This window comes from Ostrea edulis, chromosome 3 (assembly GCF_947568905.1).
Source record: "Ostrea edulis chromosome 3, xbOstEdul1.1, whole genome shotgun sequence".
NCBI lineage: Eukaryota > Metazoa > Mollusca > Bivalvia > Ostreida > Ostreidae > Ostrea > Ostrea edulis.
In genome coordinates, this window is record NC_079166.1 from 38,828,143 (window position 1) to 38,854,435 (window position 26,293).

Consider the following 26,293-nt stretch of genomic DNA (forward strand, 5'->3'; position numbering starts at 1 on the left):
GTTAACACAATTCAGCAATGTTACCAACCAAAAATATAAATATAAGTAATAAGGTATCATTTAAAAATATTTATCGGGATATAAATACGGGTTGGTACATGATCAAATTTTCCATAAAGCCCTTCGGGCTTTATGGAATTTGATCACGTGACCAACCCGTATTTATATCCCGATAAATATTTTTAAATGATACCTTATTTCTTAAATAATACAGAAATAATAAAATGTCTTTCTCCCGTTAAAAAAAGAAAACAAGAGAAAACATTTTATTCAAATATTTACACTTTACAGTGTCAGTGATAACACTACTAAATGGTTGCTACGGCAACATCTCTCATGGATCACACATCTGTAACCCCGAGAGAAATGGGCGTGATAAAAATATGCAGGTGGTGAAATAGTCTAATCCAGGCTTGGGTTTCACGATTTTTTTCCTCTTTTATATGAGCAGTCAAAATTTGAGTAAAATCTCAGACTTAAGCAGAGACATGTAACATGTTATATAAAGCTGACCTGTATATATATTCTTGTGAAGCAGAGTTTATTCAAAAGCTTCTACGTGAGAAGAAAAAAATCTCTTGCTGTGGCTTTCAACTCGACATTTAGATATATTGATGTTTTATCAATGAACAATCATTTTCATTCATATGTCGATTCGATATATCTCAGGGAACTCCAAATAAAAGACACTACAGGGTCGTTAACTACTGCTTTGCACTTAGATATTTTATTGAAAATGGATATTAACAGCAAACTAACAACTCAACTTTATGACACGGTATGAATTAAGCTTCTCCATCGTTAACTTCCCATATTCATGTAGCAATATTCCATTATCACCTGCATATGGTGTTTATATCTCTCAACTGATTCGATATGCGAGAGCTTTTTTTTTTTAAATTGAGACAGGCTACTGACAAACAAGTTGATGTTACAGGGGTTTCAACAGTCACATTTAAAGTCAGCATTTCGCAATTCTATAGTTGTTATAATGATCTAGTTGGTCTAAAACGTATCATTGGGTAAAATGCTGTCCGACATGTTTCATACCAATTGTTGGGCGTTCTATGCACACCGATTTTGACTACAGATTACTCAGTTTACCTGATCAAGACATTGGGCTCACGCCAGGGTGGGTGGTCGACAGGGGATGCTTACTCCTCCTAGGCACCTGACCCAACCCCTGTATGTCTAGGAGTCCGTGTTTGCCCAACTCTCTATTTTGTATTCCTTATAGTTTTGAGATTGATCACTGTTCGTTATCTTCACCTTTCATATACGTCTCTGTCTTAAGTCAAAGTTTTGACGAAGTTTTTCTCTCTCTAGAGAAATCCAGGACAGCATTGTTTTTGTTTCCTTTCACTAATGTTTTAATGAATTTCTTTGATAGGAAATAAATTTACCAATTTGAGATGTAAATACCTATATATCCGTTTTATTTACCACAGATTAAAATATGTGTCAGATGACTATACATAGATCATGTGGGATGTTGGGTCGGGCTTGCATACACATTTCACATCCATGATTGAAAATTATGATAAACATTATGATTTCTAATACATGTATTTATATTGGTTGATTGATTGAATACTGTTTAACCTCCCTCTCGAGAATTTTTCACCAATATGGAGACGTCACCATTGCCGGTGAAGGGCTGTATTTATAGGGATATATAAATCAATAATATTGTATATAAGTAATGACTATCTGGTTCTGGGAAGTTATGATGCAAATAATCAATTTGAACACATGGGATTTTCATGCACAAATACCTATTAGCAAATTACCACATGTACAAATCAACATATTAAAATCATAAACCCCCCCCCCCCCCCCAAAGAAAAGAGAGGACAGTTATTGAAATGACTTTGAAGTAATTGAGGTAACCTGCTACAGACATCCTACAAAGCTACATCAACATGACACCTCTAGAAATTAACACAAGAACACTACTATTGGCACCCTATTTTTATTACAGACAGACCCATAACAAAAACAATACACATGAAACAAAGCATTTATAATGAACAACATACAGGTTTTTCTGTAAAAAAAAAGTTTCTTTGCCAGCTAAATTTGAAATCGTTGACAACAACACATGCAATAAATTCATGATTTTTTGTCTTGAAAAAGAGACATAATTTTTTTGTTTTTGGCTTGCTTGGCAAGCATATCAATTTCTTTTGCTGCATCAAATTTTAATAACACCTTTTCTGATGGCAATAATTAAATTTCAAATCCTTCAAGATTGATCAACAAAAGCAAGATTTGTATTTAATTGTAAAAGAAAGAGCAGTATAGAGAAATCAGCACATCATTAGATCAATGACTTGCCTTTTTTTGCACCAAGAAGAAACACCATGAAAGCAATACACAATAAATATACATAACATTTATATCTAGATGTAACGTAATTTGAAAGTAAATCTTCAATAAGGTGGCATTAATATGGCATTCCCCAAACAGGTGACTAATCCAACCCCTCTTCTCCATGTTAAAATGTCAAGTCCATTCTTATCATGGATATTGAAAGTAGACCTAATGATGGGTGGGCAAACAGATGAAATGATAATTATTTAATTCAGAATCAGAGTGTTAAAATAACATTAATCTGACCCCCCCCCCCCCTTTTTTTATTACTAAAACTGTAGCCCTATTACATGAGCATTGTCATTAAAACTGATAAATGACAAATGATTATTACAAGTATATTACAACAGAATTTGTTAAAATAAATTCTTCGTTTCTAATACATGCAATGTAAAGATCTCTTATATTATGTATGTAGTAAGTCTTGAATTTGATTCAAGATTACATAGCTGACGATCTCAAGTTCCTCTCTCCCCAGGAGCGATTACACATTATCCTCTCTGTCTGTCTGGGTGGCTGCACTCCGTCGAACACCCGGAGTCTGTGTGGATGTGTTTATCCGAGGGACTTCCTGTTCACCTGACATTCTGAGCATGTGCATCAAATTTCTCCTGATGGACCGATCATCCGAGTTATCTCCCTTTACAGACATTTTCGTTCTGAAAAACGTTGCATTTCATATTTAAACTAAAGAACCTTATTTCATGCAAACTTGATCACTGTTATCAATACACTGGTAAATCCTAATTTTGAACACAACAGATAGCATAAAAATTTAACAGAGGGTCAAGCGATACACATTTCTAAATATCAGGCATAAGCGGTCACCATTCCAGCATGCTGAAGTACTCACCCAGGCTTACAGATGTGTAGATCTCCTCTGTTGGTTCCGTATACGATGCCCTCCCCTGCTTCTGGGAGCCACCGTGCCGAGTTTACGCTGACGTGAGTGCGGATATCCATGTCGCAGGGGTGCATCACATCAGTGACGTGCTGAGGAAGAGTAAACAGCCATCAATTAAAATGTCAATCTGTCACATTACTACTATTTCATTACTCCATTATTTCTTCAGGAATCAAAAGTTGTGAACAGTGGGTTGCCTTAACTTTTAATGTTAAACATATTGAAGCATACCTGCATTGATTTTTCACCAGCATGTCTATTTTCTAACTTCAAAATTTGTGCAACCAACTGAAAAAAATAACACAATTATCATTAGGAATATAAACTGTGGCAGAAGATAATGCACCAAGGAAACTTTCCTCCAAATTAGACTGCATATATTGACACATTTAATGTGCATATATTTTGATTGTAAACAACACAAATGTTTTCTAAGAAATGAATTTAAAGGATATTAAAGTATATAATTTCTGATAATGAGCTAATCTAATAATGACTAATACATTTGAACAAAGGAAATTTCAGTATTCAGCTGTACAGCGATAAAGAATATATAAACACTCCCCATTTAAATCTGTCCAAAATTCCCTCAATCTAACATTTTTTTTTGGTTTTCTGTTAATTGATACAGTGCTATGTCAATCCTTCTTAAACTTTCTCAATAAATGGAAACCTGTTTAGCTCTGTGATATGTGACACCACTATATACTTCTGAGTGTGTACAATCTTTGACGTTATACTAGGCAAGATGAACTGGTGGATCTAACAGAGGAGCGTCAAATGGCTGCACTTAGGTTTCATGCAATCTGTTGGACTCACCCCAACAGTATGTAATAACAGAATGTATATTTTGTTTCCTTTTTGTTATGGTAAAAGTTATTCACTTTTAGTTTGTATTAAGTATCTATGAAATCCAGCAGATGGAGCTTTAACAGCCTCCATAATTTTGTCTGGACTCTGGTTAGTGTTAAGGTTACCTGATTGGGGGTGAAGACCCAGGAGAGTTGTTTGGCAGCCAGTCCTACCATCACATACCCACCCCCAGGGGAAAGGTTCACAGAAATGGCATTGGGACCTAAAAGAAAGAAAATAAAGTTAATACTTGTAGGTACAAGTATGTATTATGCCATAATACACATTAAAATATAAGATTTTTTTAAAAACTTATTCAAGGTTCAAAAGATAAAGATAATATAAAAAGATCTCTAAAAAGATATTTGAATTCTGATATAATGAGAACACACAATGGTCAACAAATTAGTCAATTTGAACATCTTTAAATTCAAGACTACAGAACATCTAATGGCTGTCTTTGTCCTAGTAAAAACTTTAAACATGGAGATGTTTAGTTTGCCTTTTAAAGATTGATTTGAAGGAACAAGTTGTACTAAAAATTCTAATGCATAGATATACATCCATTTCTCTACACATATGTTACATGATTAGGCAATAGTGACATGATTTAAAACATATTTTATCATGTATAACGTGGTTTACATACCAAAGCTCTTAGTAAAGAGGCATTGTCCGCGAGTCTTTGGTTCCAGTGAGTAAATCGCCAGGATGTTGTCATCAGGAAATCCTCGATGACTCGGTACAAATGTAGCCAGCATGGTGCCGTCCTGGGATAGGTTACAGCTAGCTTCATTGTGGAGTTTACAGTGCTGTACGACAATGTTGGACTTTGCTGAAAGATTGATTATAAATAAATAAATTACAAACTCACAAAGAAAATACTATTATCTCTATAAAATAAAGATTGCTTTATTGTACATTTATAGTAATATAAACTGCATAAGTTATGTGAAGTTTAATACCTTTTAAAAATACAATAACCTTTTCTGAATCAAACCTTATGCCACAAAGTAGGGTCATTATTTGATAAATTCATAGTTTGTGAAAACATACAAGCTACATTTAGTGTGAGTTCATTATTAGGAATTATAATACTGATGCTCACTATCAGTGAGGTCCGGTATATTGCACTTGGAGAAGTCCCACGCCTGTATGCGATAAGTGTGGTTTATTATGTTTGCAGCCACCGCCGGTTCACCTCGTCCCATAAAGGCATCTGAAACAGAAACATTTAGGTGTATGGTAATGGCTCCCAGTCGTCTTTAGCAATATTGATGTTAATATTCTGGATACTATAGATCACAACATTTTCTGACACTTTGATATAAATTTTCATTAGCAAATGATATTGCCCCCAAAAAAAGATGAGCAACAAAAAATACTGTGATACACCTTAGGCTTTGAAGTTTGCAATCAAGTGAAAATAAAGCCTATGAACTATGGTAGAGATGTTTATAAATGTGTTTTTTATACTCTGAAACATATTGAGTTACTATAGCATTTTTGATACTCTGAAACATATTGTATTTGAGTAGTGTAAAATTAAGCACATGATTTTGGGTGGAAATAAGGTACATTAATAAAAAGATACGAAACAAAACTATGAGTTTCACAAAATTTAATGAATTCTAAAATGATTTTTGACAACACCAATGAAGGACTGTTTGGGCCTCCAAAAATCAAAAATTTCAAAGCTTTACTGAAAGACTAAATTTTCTTTTGTTTCATTACAGATCATGGCCAATACAATTTCACATAATCTGCCTTTAATTTAGCATGCACAATTTCAAGTGACATAATTCTCAATTTTACTACAATATCTGAAATTAAAATGAATGTTTCTCTTTCAGAAAACAGAAAATTGCTTTGAGTAAACAAAATTTATTTATTGCACAAGTATACTGGAAAGATAAAGCTATAGCATAAATAAGAAGTGTGTTTAAGCCTGCAGTCCAAGTTTTCTAGACAAAAAAAAAGTACAAGAAAAATAGCCATATTATGTCAAAATTCCATCAAAACATCATATCTACTGTGTCATAATTCCAGTTCTATGTCAGTTTGAGCAAATTGAGAAATGCAACTGAGTTGCACAAAATATAATTAATTCTAAAAAAAAAGGCAAGAATGTCAATTTTCATGTAAAAAATGGAGCCCTTAACATATATATAGTCATGTTGGATTAAATTCCTGCGGGAATGGCTGTTGCCAAAGCTTAAAATCCAGATAATCTTGCCTAAATTGGGATAGCTAGCATGTATGTTTGAAGTTGCAAAAAGACCTAAATGCTAAACTTAACCAGAGTAACCAAGGCACAAAATGCAGGCAAGATACAATACCTTGACCACAAGATGGAAGAAGTGTTATCAACATGTGAGCAAGCTTGGTTTGTGTTTCACTTGCCATAAAGTGAGAACAAAACTGAACACCATCCCTACCAGAGTCACTGAATTCAAATTGTGGAAAGGTGGGGAGAGATTCAAATATGTTGCCCCTAACCTAGTGTCTTCATGGATTTATAAACAGACAGATTGTGATTCTATTATAACAACCCCCCCCCCCCCTCCCCCACCCCCAAATTCCTGCAGGGGAGTACATGTAAATAGCATAAGGAATCTACCTTGACAGTTTATTACAAAGATATGCAATATCAACTGCACAGGTCTCTCTATAGTTACCCAAGCCTAATCACTGAGACCTTTTATAATCCATATAGTTCTATTGGTGAAATGCCAAATAGTGAAATGTCAAGGTTACTTATAATCAGCAACAGTGTTTAACTAATCACAGCTGTGTTATAACTTGTCATCTAATTATAAAAATTGGTCTCCCTTGTTTGTTTACATACCCGCTATAGCTCTGTTGATGGCAGTTTGAATTGGGTCATTGGGCCGATTAATCGTGTTGTCTAGGATACTGACAGAGTAGTGGGGGTGAAGGTGATGTCGTTCCAAGGACTGCCAAGTGTGGGAGGAGTCCAGATCCCGTGGGATACTGCAATACAGTTAATAACAGGTAGTTACGTAATGACTGCTAAAGTAACATGAGTTTTACTTGCTGCTTTTTGTAAAGCATCAATTTCAAGGGCCTATAGACTTTGCATACTTGTGAGTGTGAGTACTGGTTCTATCCAGATGAGAGGATCTCAAAGCTGTCTCCAACAGGTGCTGCCCTCTCTCAATGGAATGCGTACCTGCAAAACATTTTAGCATTTAAAGTGGCATTACACTTTGTTGTTGACTAGGATGTAAAAACTTTTAATTCCGAACCATGGTTTAAATGCTGGAATGTGTTTAAAATGTAGAAAATAAATCTTAAGAGTTGCAAAACAGTGCTTTCATAGAAATTCGTGAAAATAGTGTAAATCTTTTCTGCAATTAATTATTTACTTCCATACCAAAATGCATCAGCCATTATTTCTACTTGTATAAACACAAAAAACTATGTGTCAAAATTACAACAAAATATGGTAGGATGTATGAATTTGAAAACAAAAGTTGATGTTAAATACATAAGATAAAAAGGTAAATTTTTACAGCTATTTGACTTTAAGAGCACAGTGAGTAAATTAATGTATGTGCCTATGCCAAGGATAACCCATGAAAGCCATATAGCTTATTTCCAATGGGGTCCTTTGTGATGTAAAGCTGTTAAATTTTCCTGATTTTTCTACAATGCAGCTTACATAGATGAAATTAATTTCCAACTTCAAATCGATATTCAATGAAAACATGATCATCTTACATATAGCATAAAATATATGTACAAGTATGTACATATCAAATGAATACATGTAATGATAAACTAACCATCTTCAGATCGGCTGGAGGAGGCCCCCTCAGCCTGCTGGGTGTGCCGGGCCACAATAAATGATCGACGCCCATTAACATCTCCTTCGCGGGCAGACAAGAAAGACACTCGGTGATGTTGTAACCGTCTCAGACTCTCATTAAAAGTATTCCTCAAGTTATTTATCCTCCTATCTAACTCGTTCATCTCGCGTTCGATACGAGCTGTAATGGAGGCAAAGTTCTCATGGATGCTGGCACAAATGTCAATGTTATCCCCTACCTGGGTGAGACGAGCATCACCTTGGGTGTTACTGGGCACATTTGTGTTAGAAGACTCATGGTCCATATTAGAAGCTCCTATGTTAGGATTTTCTACCCGTCTTATCTCGTGCATCTCTCCTAGTTCACTAGGGTCATGTAGTGAATGTATTTCTGGTCTCACCAGTGAGCCAAACCTGTTATAGGTGTAAGGGCGAGAGAATGCACTCCGTGCTGAAGCACTGTTCATACAATTCTGTAGATTCCTCCGTCTGGCCCTCAGTTGTGTAAACATTTCAGATTCACACACTCTTCTGATGTGCCTAGTGTCAAAGTTACCACATACAGAACAGTTATTTCTGTCACAGTTTATAGATTGGGAATGCTGAGAGCGTTCGTTAGAAGATAAGCCCTGCAAGGCTAAATCACTGAGATTGACTACCTCCTCCACTCCATCCTCATCTGCTGCTACAGTGAAAGCTGTTGTCGGAGCTTGACCATTCTGTCTGCCAGGGACGGATTCATTCATTGCTTGTGACTCAGAGACAATTCTCACTCCTGAGGAAGTTTCCAAAGACTGGAATGGGGGGCTGGTTTGTTCTGAAGACCTCTCTGTAACAATGAGCATTCCTGGAGCTCTCTCATTGTGAGAGTTATTAGAGACAGACCTAGTTTGACTAGATTCTCTGTCTGTGCTAAGTAAACTCGGTGACGACTCTCCACTTACATCATCCTCTGCTGAAGCTCCTCTAGGGTGGTGGCTCAGTGGGCGAGGATCTGCAGGACTAGATATACTATCCATGTCAGTCTCTGGTGAGGAGGAGTCATTTGAGGCACCAGAGGGGATTTCTGTCCTCTGGGCCCCTCCAAATAGAGACCTGTGCGATGTTTCTGTGATGTGAGAGGCATACTGCCGTGCCAGATTAAGTCCCTCCTCATGGACTGGTGAGTGTGGATGGTTCGATGCTCCATGTTGAAAGCTAGATGAAGACTGAAGATCTGGAAAAGATGTAGTCATATCTGTATAAATTATCAAATATTTACAATATGTACTATACGAACTGTTACATCAGTATCAATAAAAAGCACTGCCACAGCACATGATGTGCAAATCAGTTCATGAAACAACAGAAAAAAATAGCTAATTTAATAGTTTTATGCTTTTTGGCCCAATAGTATTCAAGCTTTGAACCAGACAAGGCCTTACTACATCTGGTCATTGAGATCTAGTTTTAGGTCATGACAACATTATATCTAATATGCATCAAGTGACAAGATAAAATGCTTTTACACACCTAAATATATACTCTATCTATCCAAGTTATAAGCTTGACAGGGTCTTGCTATATATAGTCCTATCATTATCAAATGAGGTCATTTCAATCTATATTTACATCGTGACAAACCCATTAACTGACAAGGTTCGATGATGCATTCAGGTTATGAGCCAGACAAGTTTTTACAACATTTGGTTTTATCACTCTTAATTGAAGTCAATGTGAATTAGTAGGATTTGATACCTCCATAAGATGCATCAACTGACATGGTTTGATGATCAAGACTTCATTGTGTCAAAGTTATAAACCATACAGAGTTGTACTGTATCTGTCACATTCTTAATTGAGGTCTCTAACACCTAGTTATAATAATAATATTAAGTCTCAACACACCTTCCCCCTCAGATACATCAATTTACAAGGTATGATGATCAGAGGTCTCAAGTGTCCAAGTTAAAAGCTAGACCCAAAAAAGCTTCGCTAAGCCATTTTACAGCCTGTCATGAACGGGTGTATAAAAATAGAACATTCTCTCTTACAAAACTGTTTCATAATATCCTACATACACAATCATTCTGCACTGTTTCACAGTGTTATGTTACTTGTTCTCTGAATTACTTTGATGCAGATAATCAGGTCTGTTCGGCTCAAGACTATAAAACAATGACAAATGTTTTACCCTGTCCCGCCTCAGCCTGGTTGAGGACTCTGTCTCTCTGCGATGCCTGGAAACACTCCACCAGATTGTCATACACGTTGCTCAGCTGCTGGGTCCGTCTAGTGGAGGAGGCATGGTTAGGGTTACAGCTACCACTGAATCCAATAAAACGTACTTGTTTATTGTTTTTCACTCAATGCTAATTTACATATCTACCTGCTACCTTTTTATAGTTTTGGTAAAATGCAAATACAGCTGAAGTTCGGTATCTTGAACACTGATATCTCGAATACCATGGATATGTCAAAGTGAATCGGACATCCCAACCACTTATTCTTTAAGTATTTTACCCTCGATATAAGTTTTCTCTCAGTCCCATAGAGTTCCGAGATAACTAGGTTTGACTGTATTAAAGGCACTGCAAAATCAAGCATCCCCTTGTAATGTATAAATACTCATGTACTATGACCTTGACCCATGATGTTTTTACCCAGAAATCACTAGACATGACCTCTTCCCACCTGTTATCTATGTAGTAAATATGATACAAAATACCTGGTATCTTGTTCTTTGTGTAGTGTCCACAACAATGTGACATAATGCACATAAATGTACATACACCTATTTAGGCCCTACACAGATGTATTGTGGGGGTTTAATGAACTACTCACCTAATGAAAGACACTCTGGAGGGGGGCCGTACTGTGGTGTTGTTGGCAATCCCTGTGTACAGGAAGGAACCTAGGGGGTCAAACTTCACCCATCTGTGATAGAAAAACAAAGAAATATAAATTAGAGAGTCATAAGATGTAATGCGTTTAAAAAAGCCTGGTTTTTTCTGTTACCTGGCAACAAATCTGAGAGAGAGATTAAGTTCGTGAAAGATCAGATACAGTACACCAAATATTATCAGAACTACTTTTAATCACAAACTGCCAATACAAATGTCATCTGTGATGGCTAACATTCCCATGTGAACTAACAGTTTTTCCACACACAAAGAAAGTAATTAATTTAATTAAGGTGACAACTTGCAAACTGATATGCAAAGCCCCACGATAATTTCAGCTTAATAATTTGCTACTTTGACCTTGACCTTTGACATAGTGGCCCAAATATAGGCGGTTTTTTTCTAAAATCACCGAACTTTCACCATAAGTACTGAATATCAAGTTCCTGTATCAAAAAATCCAACATTCATCATCACATTATGATGACCTTCACCTTATAATCTATACTATCTTAGATGTCTTCATCTGACCAATGTCCACTTCCATAATGAACATAAAGACATTCAGAAGAAAAATACTCTAGGTATTGCAACACACAATGCCGCATTTATAGGTGTGTACTGTTAGAGCATAAGTTTGTGGGTTAAAATGTACTATACATATAGCGTTACAGTTAACGAATTTACAGACATTGAAATGATTACCCAAGGGTTCTCGCGTCATCGATACGAGGCCCTAATAAATATATGCATGAAAGTATTAATGCTACAAAATCTTTCATGCACATAAATAACTGCTTCCAGCACTCTCTTTAATGCTTTACATATACATATCCATATTGGTTTAATTTACAGAGAAAAAGTATAGGAATTTTTCTTATGTACATTTCTTACCTTATTTTTTCATATTCATATTTAGTTTTACAGACAACAAATGGCTCAGGTTGGCTCCAGTCCCAGAAATACATGTGATTGGTCACAGAAAACACCAGCACATGGTCTGTGGGGTGAAAGGTCAAAGATGTTATCACTTGGTTATCCTTGGACCTCCAAACTTCTGTTCCACATCCCTGGAAATAAGTCAACATTTGCATTCATGCCACTCTGTTATCACCTTTACATTATGTGTACAGAAGAAAACAAGATGTGTGTGTGAAACACAAATGCCCCCGATAACGGCCAATTTCGAAGATGGCCAAGGTCACAAGAACAAATATCTTGGTACCAGTAGAAAGATCTTGTCACAAGATATGCTCATGTACAATATGAAAGCTCTAATATTTACCATTTAGAAGTTATGACCAATGTCAATTTTTTTAAAAGTAGGTCAAATGTCAAGGTCAGAAGGTTTAGTACCAACGGAAAGGTCTTGTAACAAGGAATACTCATGTGAAATATCAAAGCTCTATCACTTACTGGTCGAAAGTTATTAGCAAGGCTAAAGTTTTCAAAAAGTAGGTCAAACTCCAAGGTAAAAAATGTTGGTACCCACAAAAAAGGTCTTGTCATAAAGAATTCTCATGTGAAATATCAAAGCTCTATCACTTACTGTTCAAAAGTTATTAGCAAGGTTAAAGTTTCAGACAGAATTACAGACAGGACAAAAACAATATGCCCCCAGATCTTTGATCTAGGGGGCATAAAAATCTGTATGCATTTTCAGTTTTTGTAATACATTTCATACATATATCTTTTTCTTTTTAAAATTACATTTAAGAATGTAGTCCTCCAACAACTGTCCAAACTAACAGCTTGTGTTTCTTATATCTAGTGTTTAAAAAGATGAAATTTGATATTTCCTCACAAAATCATACAATGACAAGAGACCCATGGGCCAAATCACTAGCCTGAGCAGCAGTTCACAACTGTAACAAAATATTCAGCCAATAATTTTTGCATCCTTTTTCTAGTCAAAGGGTTAAACATATGTTGCAACAAAAACAAAATTGTTTGCTTCCCATTTCACAATTTATAGACTTTTTCTTTAAATCAAAGCTTATGATATTATGTTCCATATAATATAAAATGAATCCACTCATAAATTTCCCATCTATGACTGAGATAATGAGCAGAAATAGTGAAATGTTTAAAAAAAATTCTAAGTCAAAGAGGCATAACTGCCAAAATTTATCTGACCAAAAACTTGACCTGTGAATTCTTATATGGCTATATTCCAAATTTCAATTCAAAATGTCCATGTGTGACTGAGATAATGAATTGAAACTGAATATTGTTTGAATTTTTTTTCGTTCAAAGGGCACAACTCTGTCAATTTTTTTTTTAATATGCACCAAATAAGGACTTGTCAGTATTGGAATTTCTGGTGCAGTAGTTCTTAATAAGATTTTTAAGACAACTACCCAATGTTAAGTTTTTCTTAATCATCTCCCCTTCGAAAGGGGTGTGGTCCTCTTGAAGACACTTGAACTTCCTTTACCCAAGGATAAGTTAGGCCAAGTTTGCTTGAAATTGGCCCAGTGGTTCAAGAAAAGAAGATAGAAATACGAAAAGTTTAAGACAACTATGACGACGATAACGCAGACAACAGACAAATTTCAATCAAAAAAGCTCAATGGAGCCTTCGGCTCACGGGAGCTAAAAACTATAATCATCCTGTAGGTCATCCAAAAAAAAGAAAAAGAAGACACTTATTCAGGACTTACATGTAGGTCCCATATTCTGACCTCTCCTCCCAAACAGCCAGAAGCCAGGATCTGATTGGATGATGGGTGAAAGGCTAGACACCAGGGGGTGCGGGGGTGACCCCTCAGGATGTGGAGACATTTTCCTGTAGCCACATCTGATACTCTCACTGTGTGGTCCCCATGTGTGGAAGCCACTTTAGTTCTGAAAATTTAAAGCAACACAAAACTCAAATCACAAAATTACATATATTTGTATGTTACTTGCTAATATTCATCCCCATTGGGCTCATATATAATATGTACACACACACACACACACACACATATATATATATATATATATATATATATATATATAGTCAAATAAGCACACAACTGTAAATTCTTACTACAAATTATACATGCAAGGTTTTAAAGGGACTGATTCAGGATTTTCCCCAAAATTTTGTTTTTCACTTTTAATGATCAAAATCTACTGTCTAAAGTGTTTAAAAGATTTCACATGAAAATTAATGTTATACATTATCATAGAAGCTCATTTTAGAGAGTTTATCATTTGTTTTGTAAACAAAGATTGTGGTATGTTATTGTTTACGAATTTTTCAAAAGAAATGGATATCCATCCAAGTTTATCATATCTTTCACATTTCAAGCATTCGTTGGGTAAAATGTGACATCTAAAAGTTAAAATTTGTGAATATGCAAAATTATGACACTTTATATTACAAAATTAATATTTCACTGGTTTGTTTGTTTACATAAAAAGACTCCAGTCTTTGTTTACACAACACAGATTTAAGGCTAAAATATTCCTTTTATTCTTGCATTCAGAAGGTCAAAATTTTGGCTGTCAACATTGAATGAGTTATATTATTAATGTTTAACATCAAAAATGAAAAATATTTTTCTCAAAAACAGTCTATGCGAAAGGTTTTTGGACCACACAGGACATTCGGTCCTGTGTAATCAATGAACACACCGGACCGAACCAAATTTTGTCAGACAGAAAAACCTAATGTAAAAAAGTGAAACACATGAAAATGCAAAACCAAGGAAATCTTTATTTATTATACTTGGGATCCCTCCCGTATAATACTTTAGACGGTCCATGCGGTTTTAATTCATTTACATACTTGGATTTGTGTGCTATTTTTTCTTATAACAAATATTTAATTGATTCCGCATCAAAATAGTAAAGTTCAAAATCGGACACTGAGACATCGGACATTTCGGTCCGGTGTAAAAAATGATGCATCGGACCTCAGGCACTGTACATCGGTCAGGTCTGATGGTCCGATGTCTTTCGCATAGATTGCAAAAATCATGAACCAGTCCCTTTAAGAGTTAATTGAATATTCACATGTAAGAACAATTGTATGTGTATTGTAGGCATCCATTCAAACTAATTCAATAGCATATATGTGTCAAGTTAAATACAAGTGTGTTATATAATACATATTATATATATGTATGTATTACATCATATACAGTAGATTGCAAGTGTGTAAAAGTGTCTGTGTCATTAGTTTGCATTGGAAACAAGAAAACTGAAAAGTCTAAAGGACCCCACAATGAGTATTATTCTAGGTCCCATAACTCCATATTGACAAAACCAATAAAAAAATAAATTTAAAAAAAATAAAAAATAAAATTTTTAAAAAATTAAAAGGAGTTTTTCTCTGTCTAATCTAAGAATCATGTATAAAATTTATGATTGAAAATCTTTCCAAGGAAACTTAAATTATTGTGTGCCATAGAAAATGCTGATGGATTTACTATAGGTAACCCGTTAATTTGACAGGGCCCTCATTACCAGTACCTACATATGTAGATCAGCAATACAAAAACATGCTTCAAGATTTTTATGTTACTATAATTTGAATGCCCAAGATTGACCAGATAGACCAGTATCAATGGTAATTATCACAGAAGACAATTATAATAGAAGCTACATGTTAGGCTGATAATTCAGTCCTAAACAGGAAATTTTATATCTCTGTCTAATGACAGCCAACAAATCCCTCCCATTCAAAATTACAATGTCCAGCCAAATAAACCGTATGTCCCTGTTCATTTATTAATCATAAGTCTCTCCCGCTTTCTCCCCCAGGTTGCTGTGACTTGATGTTTGATCAGTGATAAGAGGTTTTTGAGGCAGGGGTCAGCTAGAGTCCATGTCCTTAGATGACCATTCAATTAGAGGAGGAGGAACCCAGTCACACACAATTAACAATACACAGGTCAATGGGAAAGCTCATTTCAGTGACATATTTCTGACATTCAAAGGAGCTGTTTCTTAATAGTGCAAGGATTACCCATACCATGCCCGAATTATACCTATGAGTTATCTATTGTGTTATCTATTTCAAATTAGCTTAATCTAACTAATTTAATAGGTTAGGAGAGGGATGATGGGTGAAAGGCTAGACACCAGGGGGTGATGGGTGAAAGGCTAGACACCAGGGGGTGATGGGTGAAAGGCTAGACACCAGGGGGTGCGGGGTGACCCCTCAGAATGTGGAGACCACCCCTGGTTAAGGAATCAGAATCCTTAACTAAATTGATGGGAATTGTTTCAATTCAATGTAGTACTCTAATAATCAATTTCAATTATGAATTACTTTTGACACAAATTTGTGAACTTTACTTTCAATATATATGATACCATACCTTTATCTAGATATATTTCCAAGTTTGTGCTTATGATATCTTTACAAATTGTAATCATTATGAGAGCCTTTTCTTCATGAATGCAATGCAGTTGTGAACAGTGCTTACATGAATCTTGATAAATATATATTAAGTGCGTCTATTTTAACAACTGAGAATTCTTATAGAAATGAAATTAGAATGAAAATAAATTTTAATTTTTAAAAATACACGCAGGGATGAACTGCAATGCTTCATGTTCGCATACTTTTCATGAAGCGCCAACATGAAGTATGCCGTCGTGAAGCGACACAATTTATACCCTTATATTTTCAAAAGTGAAAATTTTATTTCTTAAATAGCGAAAAAATATAATATATATGTATAATGAATGCATTAATAAATATTTCTCATATTATCAAGAACATACTCATCTCCCTTTTTTTTTTATTACTTCTCTAGACAATAAAGATGAGGAGTTAGTATCCCAGAAATACACTGTATTACAGCAAAATCAATGTCTCCTGATAGACGTGATAGCCAATTAGTTTTTTGGATGAGAAGTCCTACCCGATGGTGGTCAGCTAAAAAGCCCTTCTAAAAATCTCACTAGTGTAATCAGAGCTGAGGAACATTTACCTTAATCGTATCCAGTTCTGTGAAGCATTTTCTTTGGGACAATAAAATTAATTTATTTAGAAACTAACACCCTTCACAACTTTATTTTTTCCTATGTGCATGTTGTCAAGTAATTGTTGAGAGAAAAAAAAGCATCTGACGAATGTGTTAGTGATTATAACTTTTAAATTATTTTTACCCATTCAATGTTATCTACTCAACAATGTATGGCGAGTTGCAAACAAAACATGTCTCTCTGGATATCAACAGAGATTGAGGTAAGCTGGTGATTACCGAAAGATGAACCCAATAAATAAAACCAGACACACTATACAAGCTATAAGGCAGGATAGAGAGCTCTGAACTATCGACCTTTCAAAGGTGTATAGCAACATACGTAGCCAAATGGAGTCCGATAATTGAAACCAGTCATGATGTAAGGAACGGCTAGGTTATAATGACACAAGACCTCTGGGCAGAGTACCAACTAGTACATTTAATATTCCCTGGCGACACTTTACACACCAGGGACTGTTAATGCATGTACTCAGTAAACACATATTATCAAGATGTTTTTACTGATCTGGGGAAATGACAAAAATTAATACTTTCCCCACCTCAAATTCCAATGCAAGGCTAATATATCAATGATTAACATATATACTATTTAGCTTTCGACATTCAGAAATAAGCTTTGGAATCAATAGTGATCAAGGACAAAACCGTGTATTCCAATGAAGTCATAGTCCAAACAGGCCAAGGTACATGTACCATGGTGTGTATTTGAATTTTGAAATTTCTGTAGCATGAACTTGTGAAGCCTGACCAGCTACTATATTGATGATAGATTGGAGGGCATCAGTACATGGATTTACCGTTTCTTAACTTTCAAGTACTGAACATATAATTGTGCTTTCAAAAGACATATTTCACAATGAACATGATATATCATATATATATGTATTTATACAAAAAAATCAACTCTCAATGTAATAAAAAGTAACCCTTTGTTTTTTAAATTTTTAAAGGAATACATTTTCTCATGTACACTATATTTGTACTTCACATGCATAGCACACATAAGTAAGTCTCCAAACTAAACAAACACATCTCCTGTATACCTGTACCTTAGTGACCGGTCATTGACCAGGGAAGTGGAGGGTCAGACCACCAGAAATGATTTGATTACTCTAATAATCTGACCATTGTGTTTGATGTGCAGGAAATCTGACCTTTAGCTGACCACTGTTTTGCTTACTGTAGCCCAGCTTTAAATCTATGAAGTCTGGGAATTACAGCAAATAAATAAAATATGATCACTGTCTCTCTACTTATAGGAGTCAGAATCAAGTATTCAGAAAAGGGTTAATATAAATACATTTTTGGGGGGCTTATTCTAGTTGTGATTATAATACAAATATCAAATTCCTAAAATGGAACTTATATATTTCTATGACTTTAAAAAAAAAGTGATACATCAATGCTACTCCCAACATAACTCTATACAAAGTTTTCTCATTATATTAATGGACATGACTGAGAAATTGTGGGGGAAAAATTTTTTAATTCCAAGTGGTGAAATTTATTCATTTTATCTATATAAACATAATTTAGTATCCACTTTCATAATTGGGGGGGGGGATTTGTTTGTAGCAAGTGTACTATTTGTGAAAATGAATGCCTTTGTGAATCAGACACCTTGAAATGTTTTATGAAGGAAACAGGTCACACTTATTCCTAACTGCATACTTTCTAAAGACCCATTATATATCTGAACCTATTCATAAGATGCTGGGAAATCAAACAGAAACCTATAGAATATATCACAGACACTTCCTATTATATATACAATCAACTGAATCATCGACCAATGACATTTCATCTCATTTATAAAAAATGTGGGGAGAGTGTTTTTAAAACAACCAAATCCTTTGGATGGATCTTAATTGATTGTTGAAAAACATTTTTAAAGATTGGAATTGAAGCCCTCCCTAGAAATGTCTGAACATTGATAATGAGAGAAGACTACCTTGTAAACTGCTCCTTTTGTATTGGAAGAAAACTATCTAAAGTTACATGCGTTACAGTGTACGACCAAAATTTGTTATGCCTTGGCCTATAAGACCCCTGACATGTGTCTAATTGTTTCTTACATGGTTAAGCAAACTTACCCATCCGGACTGAAGTCCATAAGAAACGTTGCACGGCATTGTCCAGAGAGCTCACTGGGCTAAAATTAGAATTATCAAACTAATGACCCACATATTAAATATCTCTAGTCAGGTTTAGTATATATTTGTTGAACTATGAAGACAAATGTTTATCACACTGATGGGAATTTATGATTGTGACGATGATACATGTCTCTTTATTTTCCAACAAAGACATCAAAAACAAAAGGTATTTGTAGTTCTTTTAGATGAATGCAGGAAACATGTTTCAATCAATCACACACTACAAAAGAATTATATAATACAAATTCCTGGTTGGTGGTAGGTATATAAATCAAACTCTCTCTCATTCTCTCTCTCTCTTTGTGTTACGATGATCTATAATAACCCTAAATCACCTGGTCAATAGTAGGTTTATTTCTCTCTCTCTCTCTCTCTCTTTTCATGTTATGATGATCTAAAATCACCCTACATCACCTGGTTAATATAAGGTTTAGCTTCCCTCTCTCTGTCTCTCTATCTTCATGTTACAATGATCAATCTAAAATAACTCTATTAATCACCTGGTTAATAGTAGGTTTAGCTCCCTTTTCTTCTAGGTATTCCATTGCTGATGACCTTCTGGATTTGACTTTGACCTTCACTCTCCCTCTTTCTCTGTTGCTGAGGTAACTCAGCAAATTAAACTTCGTCATCTTCAACTTTATGAATTCACTACAAGATAAAATTTGATCTTTTTATTAATAATGATAATATTAACTTAACATGAATCATCATTACCGTATAAAAGGTCAATAGAAAATCTGGATCAATTTAGTCTGATTCAGAAAATGTTGACTTGTCCAATATGTGTCAACCGGTCGGTCAACATACAGACACAGAAGAGTGATTTCTCATTATTACATATGCAATCAATTTACATCATATGGGAGTTTAACAGGATTATTACAATTCATGCAAACAATACCTGTATTTAATAATTGGGGGAAAACAATTACATTCAACCAAGAAATATTATGAAATAAATCAATGAACAGTACAACAAATTATTTTCTGGCAAGATTCCTTAAACAATTTAGGAACTAGCTCCCTTTGCAATGTGATGACAAATCATGTGGTCTATGGATACTTTAAATTTGATAAACTTATTTAATTCCTGATTTAAAACAAACAGGTGTTTATTTGAATCTTTAAAGTTAAGCAACACTTATTATTGATTAATATTTATCAGTGAAGTCAACAAAATCAGCTAGACAAAGCATCTATTATGTCTTTTTTGGATTAGCACACAATTGTTTTGACTGCAATAATATATAGGCTATTTCATTTTTAATATTGACCTAATAAATTCAAAAATAAATCACAAATTAAACCTAATAGAAAAATGAACCATCAAGAATGAACTTTCACCCCTGCCCATTGGACTTGGACAAGTGGTTCTGTTAAAAACTATCAGACTATATGACCTCGCATCCAAAAAAAATGAGTAATCCCAATCTTAACTTAATGAATTTGACAAATGGATACTATAAAGAACAGAAATGAAAATATCATAAATTGAAGAAATTTATTCACTAAATAAAATTATTTGTCACTTCAAAAAAATTTCCCTAGTCATGGCCAATGACTTGTTAACTCAGTATACTGGTATACAGTGTGCACTTGCTCAGCTTGCAGCTTTATCTGCTTCACAAAATGCTTTCTGATGCTGCATTATATTTGTGCATAGTGGGAAAATTGTTTACATTTCAAAAGCAAGAGCCAATAAAATTAATACAGCATCAATCTTGGTCTCCCTGCCAAGAAAAGAAGGACTGCAATTGATCCCCCCTCTGATAGCCATGCATTGCAGTTGGCATGGTTCTTTGTACCACTTGATGCATTTGACCCCTCTTGTTGTCAACCGCCACGGAGCTGCCATGTCATTTAGCAGAAGGAATTCTCACTTCTGTCTGGTCCCCCCACTCACACCGTCATTTGTCCTGGTGGGGGATAACAATAGCTCCCCCCTGTGCTGGATGTCTGTGGACAATAGGATGAGCTTGTTCTGTAGCTGTACAGCCCATGATAGGTGAATCAGTCAAGTCCTGAAATGCCCTATCTCCCTGCACAGTGCAGTGCCCGGTCAACAGTGCATCAGGGTCAACAGTTAATTTGGCCACTCTAGGCCTGTAAATTACCTGATTAAAGTCAAAATATCAACCAAATCATCTACACCATTGATATATAGACATGACCGAGCTGATGAAAGGTTAATGTGAAATAGAACATACGTTATAAAACTTCTAAATTGAATATTTGTACAGATTGTAATTATGCTTTCCCCAGCAAGTGGGACTACCGCAGCAGCATACATGTATAAAGACCAAAACCAGAGAGAGAGAGAGAGAGAGGAGAGAGAGAGGAGAGAGAGAGAGAGAGAGAGAGAGAGAGAGATGCTGCACAGGGGTAATACAAATTGTCAACAAGACATTTAAAATACACATAATAGTAATCTGAAATCATTTTATATCATAATATTTTGATATCAGTTGTGTTATTATCTCTCATATGTAATCAGAAAGGTGGCTTGATTGAATTGAATGAAAAGTGTAAACTTGTACTATAAATTATTGCCACTTTATTGACTGAAAAATACATTTTTTTTTAATTCATTAGAATATATAAACCTTTGCTTTAAATATGATTTCTTGTTAAACTTTATCAGCATGATCAGTATTTGCAAACATTTATTATTGAGAGTATATTTTTGAGTATAACTCTGTGTCTTTGTTCACACAGATTATGCACCACTCATATTTATATATGCATAGTACAACATCACAATGTCACTACTTTCACTTCTTAGTCTAATGTACAATTAATATTCACTGAAATGTTCTGGTTATGATGTTTACTTTTGGAGTACTAACATATAGTCAGAGCAACTAAAGCAAGCTAGGGCATATTCTGTAAAACAACACACCAAAGATTGATAGCATCCCAATGCTTATGATATCAAATTAGGACAGCATCATGAATGTGAACCCCCTGCCCAAAGAAATGTTTCAAAGACATGCACTTTATATTCACCTAATTTTCAACAACTACAAGATTTAAGTGTAGTAATAATATATTATCAGTAAAAATTATTTAGCCTGTGTTACTGGTGGGAAATCAAAAAAAAAAATTATATATGGAAATAATCAAATGATCATAATTAATAAATCAATATTAAGCATTTGGTTTTGAAAATCAATGAACCATTCATTATGAAATAAGAGTATATGATTGTATGTTGTACATCCTTTGTGGCCAGTTTCAACATTATCTGATTCAGAACTTCTAAAATGCCACTTCACTTGTTCTTTATATCACCATATGGTACTCTAAACAGTTACACTTTGTAGTTTTGAAAAATGAAATTGAGTTCTATACATATTTGTAAAGTTACATATTATAGATATGGTTATTATTTGTAAAGTTACATATTATAGATATGGTTATTGGTTGAATAATTTTAAACAAAAAAATTATCTGAGTCAAAGGGATTTTAGCAACAATGGATTATTGGAAAACATCAATATAAACCTACATTCAATGTATTAATTTAGCATTTTGTATCAATATATATGTTGGTTTTCAATGTACGCAATTGCCTGTTAAATTGAACCTAAATTGAAAATAAACAGCTTGTCACTTAATTAACGTTTTTTTAAAGATGAATTTGTATTTATAATCCTAAATTCTGGTGAACATCATGTTCAATTAAATGACATTCTACATAGGTTGTAGTGCCTCAGTGCAGGTTTAGTTGGTTTCATGCCAGGAAGTCTTGGGTCATTTTTTTTCTTTCTGTTTTTGCCATGCCAAACCTAGGATGTACAAATTAGGCCTAGTTAGTGACTGTTCCCTTGCCAAACGCTCAGCATTTAAAAGCCAGACTCCCAGAGTCACAAATCTACATGCCGAGGCCCCATGTCACAACCGGCATTGACATGAACAAGAGCTCTCACTGTTACAACCCCGAGCACCATGCATAAGTTAACATTTTAGGCACTTCACTTACACTTGGTCACAATGGTGACGTCTCAATATGAGGCAAAACAGACAAACATCGAGGAAATTCGAGTTCATTATAGACTTCAAATTGGAACGGAACCGAAATCAGTGATTGGTTCCTAAATTTTCATACATAACATACTGAATAATTCAAAACTGTCTGACTGATATTTACCTTTAAATATAATCATCTAAGCCTATATATTCCTGGGGTTGTATATCCTATATTTTTTATCTACTGCCAAAACGATGATTACATGTAGTCCTATTTCGAGGAAGTCCAGGGGTATCCAATAGCAATCTATGTATAAATGCCTCACAAAAATATTTTTTTTTTATATGAATATATCCGATAATCCTAAGTGCACTTAAAACGATCACCCCATGATACCCTTCTGCCTGGTCCGAGAGGCAGTAGACATCTTTTTCGAACTGTCTGAGCGAAAGTGACAAAGAGCCCGGATGTCATATACAAAGAGGTTAAAGGTAATAATGGCGGCGCCCATGTGAGTGAATTTACAAGCTGATATGTGATAAATATAAGGTAAATGTATACATATGTAATGGTAATTAATTATACACTTTTCTTGTCATTTAGCCATCGATTAATATTGAGGATACATTCTATACTGGAGCTCAACACTTGAATGGTATTATTTTATTTTATTAAAAGTTCAGATTAGAGAGGGATGTTTTCATTGAAGGCTATATAATTAATTCATACTTCATTATGTTTAGTAACAATTTCAAAGTCTATAACTAAAATTTTATCTGAGCTTGAAAACACATGGATTCATTAATTTATTCATAACTGCAGGATTTATGATAGGACGCCAAGATTTTTACCTTTTATCATGTTTATGATACCATATGTCACAAGATGGCAATTTAAATATTTTGTGAAATCATTTGTATGAATCAATTAATTTGTCCATCATCATAGCTCAGTGAATAAGTGTTGGGTTACTGACCCACAGATCCAGAGTACCAATCCCCCAATTAGTTCATATTGGAATAATTTTTTTAAAAGCTAGTAGGCCATGTATTTAACTAACTTAAAGAGACACTACAGCTCATTTTCCACATTTTAATAAAGTGTTTTTAAAACCATGTATTGATAAAATGATAAATTTCATATCGATACTGACAATTTTGAACAATTGGGATGCATCAATTTACTCTCAACTGCGCTTTGAAGATCGTTCGGAATTCAAAGATTTCTTCTTGCTGACTCAGACTTTTGAATGCTTATTTACATCACGTGGTTTTGAATGACAGCAAAGGTGTTCTGTAGGAAATTATTTAAATTCCCCTTCAAGGGGGTCCACACTCACCTTTCAAATATAAGATTATTCCCTGCTCCTTATGATAAGTAATTATAAATCATTATTTCAACAGAAACCTTCCATGTTCCCACTGACCGATGTTTTTACAACTAACACGTGTCGTGTTCAGATAAAAATAGCACTTACTTTTAAACGTGGTGTCTTCGCAGCTAGTCTCAATGGCAGATTTAGGGGGCCAGGATCCCCCTCCCTTTTTACCCCACAGATTGTGAATGAAAATCCAAATTTTGCACCAGAATGGCCGATTACTTTGGCTAATCTTTGACTTTCACACCCCTCTTCGGAAATCCTAGATCCGCCACTGAGTTACATGTGTTTCTCCGAGCTCTTTGTTTTCCAACAGTCAAACTGATACCAAGGTAAATTTTATTTCACGTATGAGTTTTATCTCATTCTAATTTTACCTCTTTTCTCACAGAATCTGTCAAAATTCTAGATCTATCAACTACACTTTCTCTCTCTGGACGACATGCTGCGCTGTTTACTGTCTATGCGCATGCGTCTGAAGATTGAAAGGAGGAGACTCGATATTTTGTGTATAGGCCATCAAAAAGTATTAATTTTTACGTTAAAACGATAATTTTTAACTTTAGATAAGTGTTATTTTCGCAAAGTTCATACTTTCAACAATGCAACAAAAATTGAGAAAGCGCTGGGAAAATTGTCATTTCATGATTTTTGCGCAAAATGAGCTGTAGTGTCTCTTTAAGATACACTACTAGAAACTGAAATTACTTTTTCAAAACTTTCTCTCATCAATGATCTCCCATAATATTACACTATATACTAAAGTACTCATGAAAACATTCAAAGTAATAACTCAATAGTTATACTAACTGTTGCCTAGTGGTTAGGGTGCTTGCTTTGCAACTGGGAGACCCAGGTTAAATTCTTGATCCTAGCACCACATCAAACCTGAGCATTTAAGATAGGTACTAAATAACTGTGTCATGGTCAAGTGTCCAGCATTAGAAGCGAAAGTCACATATAGGCTATCACAGTCGGTGCTGGCAAGGGAAAGGAACCTCACTGCTACGACTGAGTGTCATACACTGTTCAAAATTTGTGGCATTTCATCTAAGGCTGGTGAGGTCTACGTGAGTGAAAAATTCTCAAACAAGACCTAAAACAACAAACAAACAAATGAACTGTTTGTCTGGCACAGGGGAGCTGATATCTAAGAAATTGTATATCGAGATGTATCTCTTACAAGTTACTAAGGAAATTGGATCTAGAGAACTGATGAGCATGCATTTCCTTATGTTCATCGGCGGCCGCACACCAATCTATTGATCTAGTGTTACAAAGTAACAATAAAGGAGCGGATCAAAGATCTTATTTTAATCAGATTGATGTTACATCCACTCCATACTTGCATACTGTATACAAACGAATCTGACATCCAATTTTAATTAGATTAGTCTCACATGATTTTTGTTTACTATATATACACATAGAAAGAGTTTCCATGCCCATAAGGAGAACCTTGCTCCCTAAAAGTAGCTTACACATCCCATGGTGAATTGGATTAGCAACTGACTACATGCAAAACCTGCATGAGGTCTTTAACATGTGTAGTCTGTTCAGATTTTTGTGAAAATCTGCCCAGTGATGATCAGTGTCTTGAAAAGTTCAGGTCATTTATCAAAATGAGGATTATATCTTATGATATCCATAGGTGGAATAAGTACTATGAAAGTTCTAATTGGTTATGAAAGTAGTTATTTTTAGAAATGATTGCCTTAAGGAGGAATACTATATCGTCATAATGGCTGACTTTCTTTTTGAAACATAAAATGAAAATATAAAATCAGCAATACTTGTATACAATAATATCCCTTTCCAATCTAATCGCCTAGCTGAGTAAGCTCTGCTGATTGGTAGGTCATGCGTTCGAGTCTAGCAGGAGTTTAAAAACAATTCAGATTACTTTCTTCTAAAACTGCATTTTTTCACTAAATGAGGTAATTTTGAAACTTT

General features: G+C 34.8%; 2 protein-coding genes across 4 annotated transcripts in view; one reads left to right on the plus strand and one right to left on the minus strand.

Annotated features, from left to right (window-relative positions):
* Window positions 1-1,956: 1,956 nt before the first annotated feature.
* On the minus strand, window positions 1,957-23,449 carry LOC125673111 (activating molecule in BECN1-regulated autophagy protein 1B-like). The gene is made up of 16 exons (XM_048909440.2): window positions 23,143-23,449; window positions 19,490-19,640; window positions 18,927-18,985; window positions 13,507-13,690; window positions 11,738-11,913; window positions 10,785-10,877; window positions 10,135-10,268; window positions 7,939-9,177; window positions 7,235-7,322; window positions 6,978-7,123; window positions 5,238-5,348; window positions 4,779-4,964; window positions 4,255-4,352; window positions 3,509-3,565; window positions 3,227-3,366; window positions 1,957-3,032 (listed from the first exon to the last, which is right to left on the minus strand). The coding sequence occupies exons 2-16, from the start codon at window positions 19,619-19,621 to the stop codon at window positions 2,858-2,860; spliced, it is 3,018 nt and encodes a 1,005-aa protein (XP_048765397.1). The 5' UTR covers window positions 19,622-19,640; window positions 23,143-23,449; the 3' UTR covers window positions 1,957-2,857.
* LOC125673131 (ATP-dependent RNA helicase DHX33-like) overlaps window positions 23,434-26,293 on the plus strand; it is a 45,039-nt gene continuing 42,179 nt past the window's right edge. Inside the window, exon 1 of one of the 3 annotated variants that reach the window (XM_056160661.1) lies at window positions 23,434-23,511. The gene's annotated coding sequence lies outside the window, so the exon portion shown is untranslated. Of the gene's footprint in view, window positions 23,618-26,293 lie in introns of all 3 variants that reach the window. The other 2 variants (XM_056160662.1, XM_056160663.1) reach the window with 2 other exon arrangements.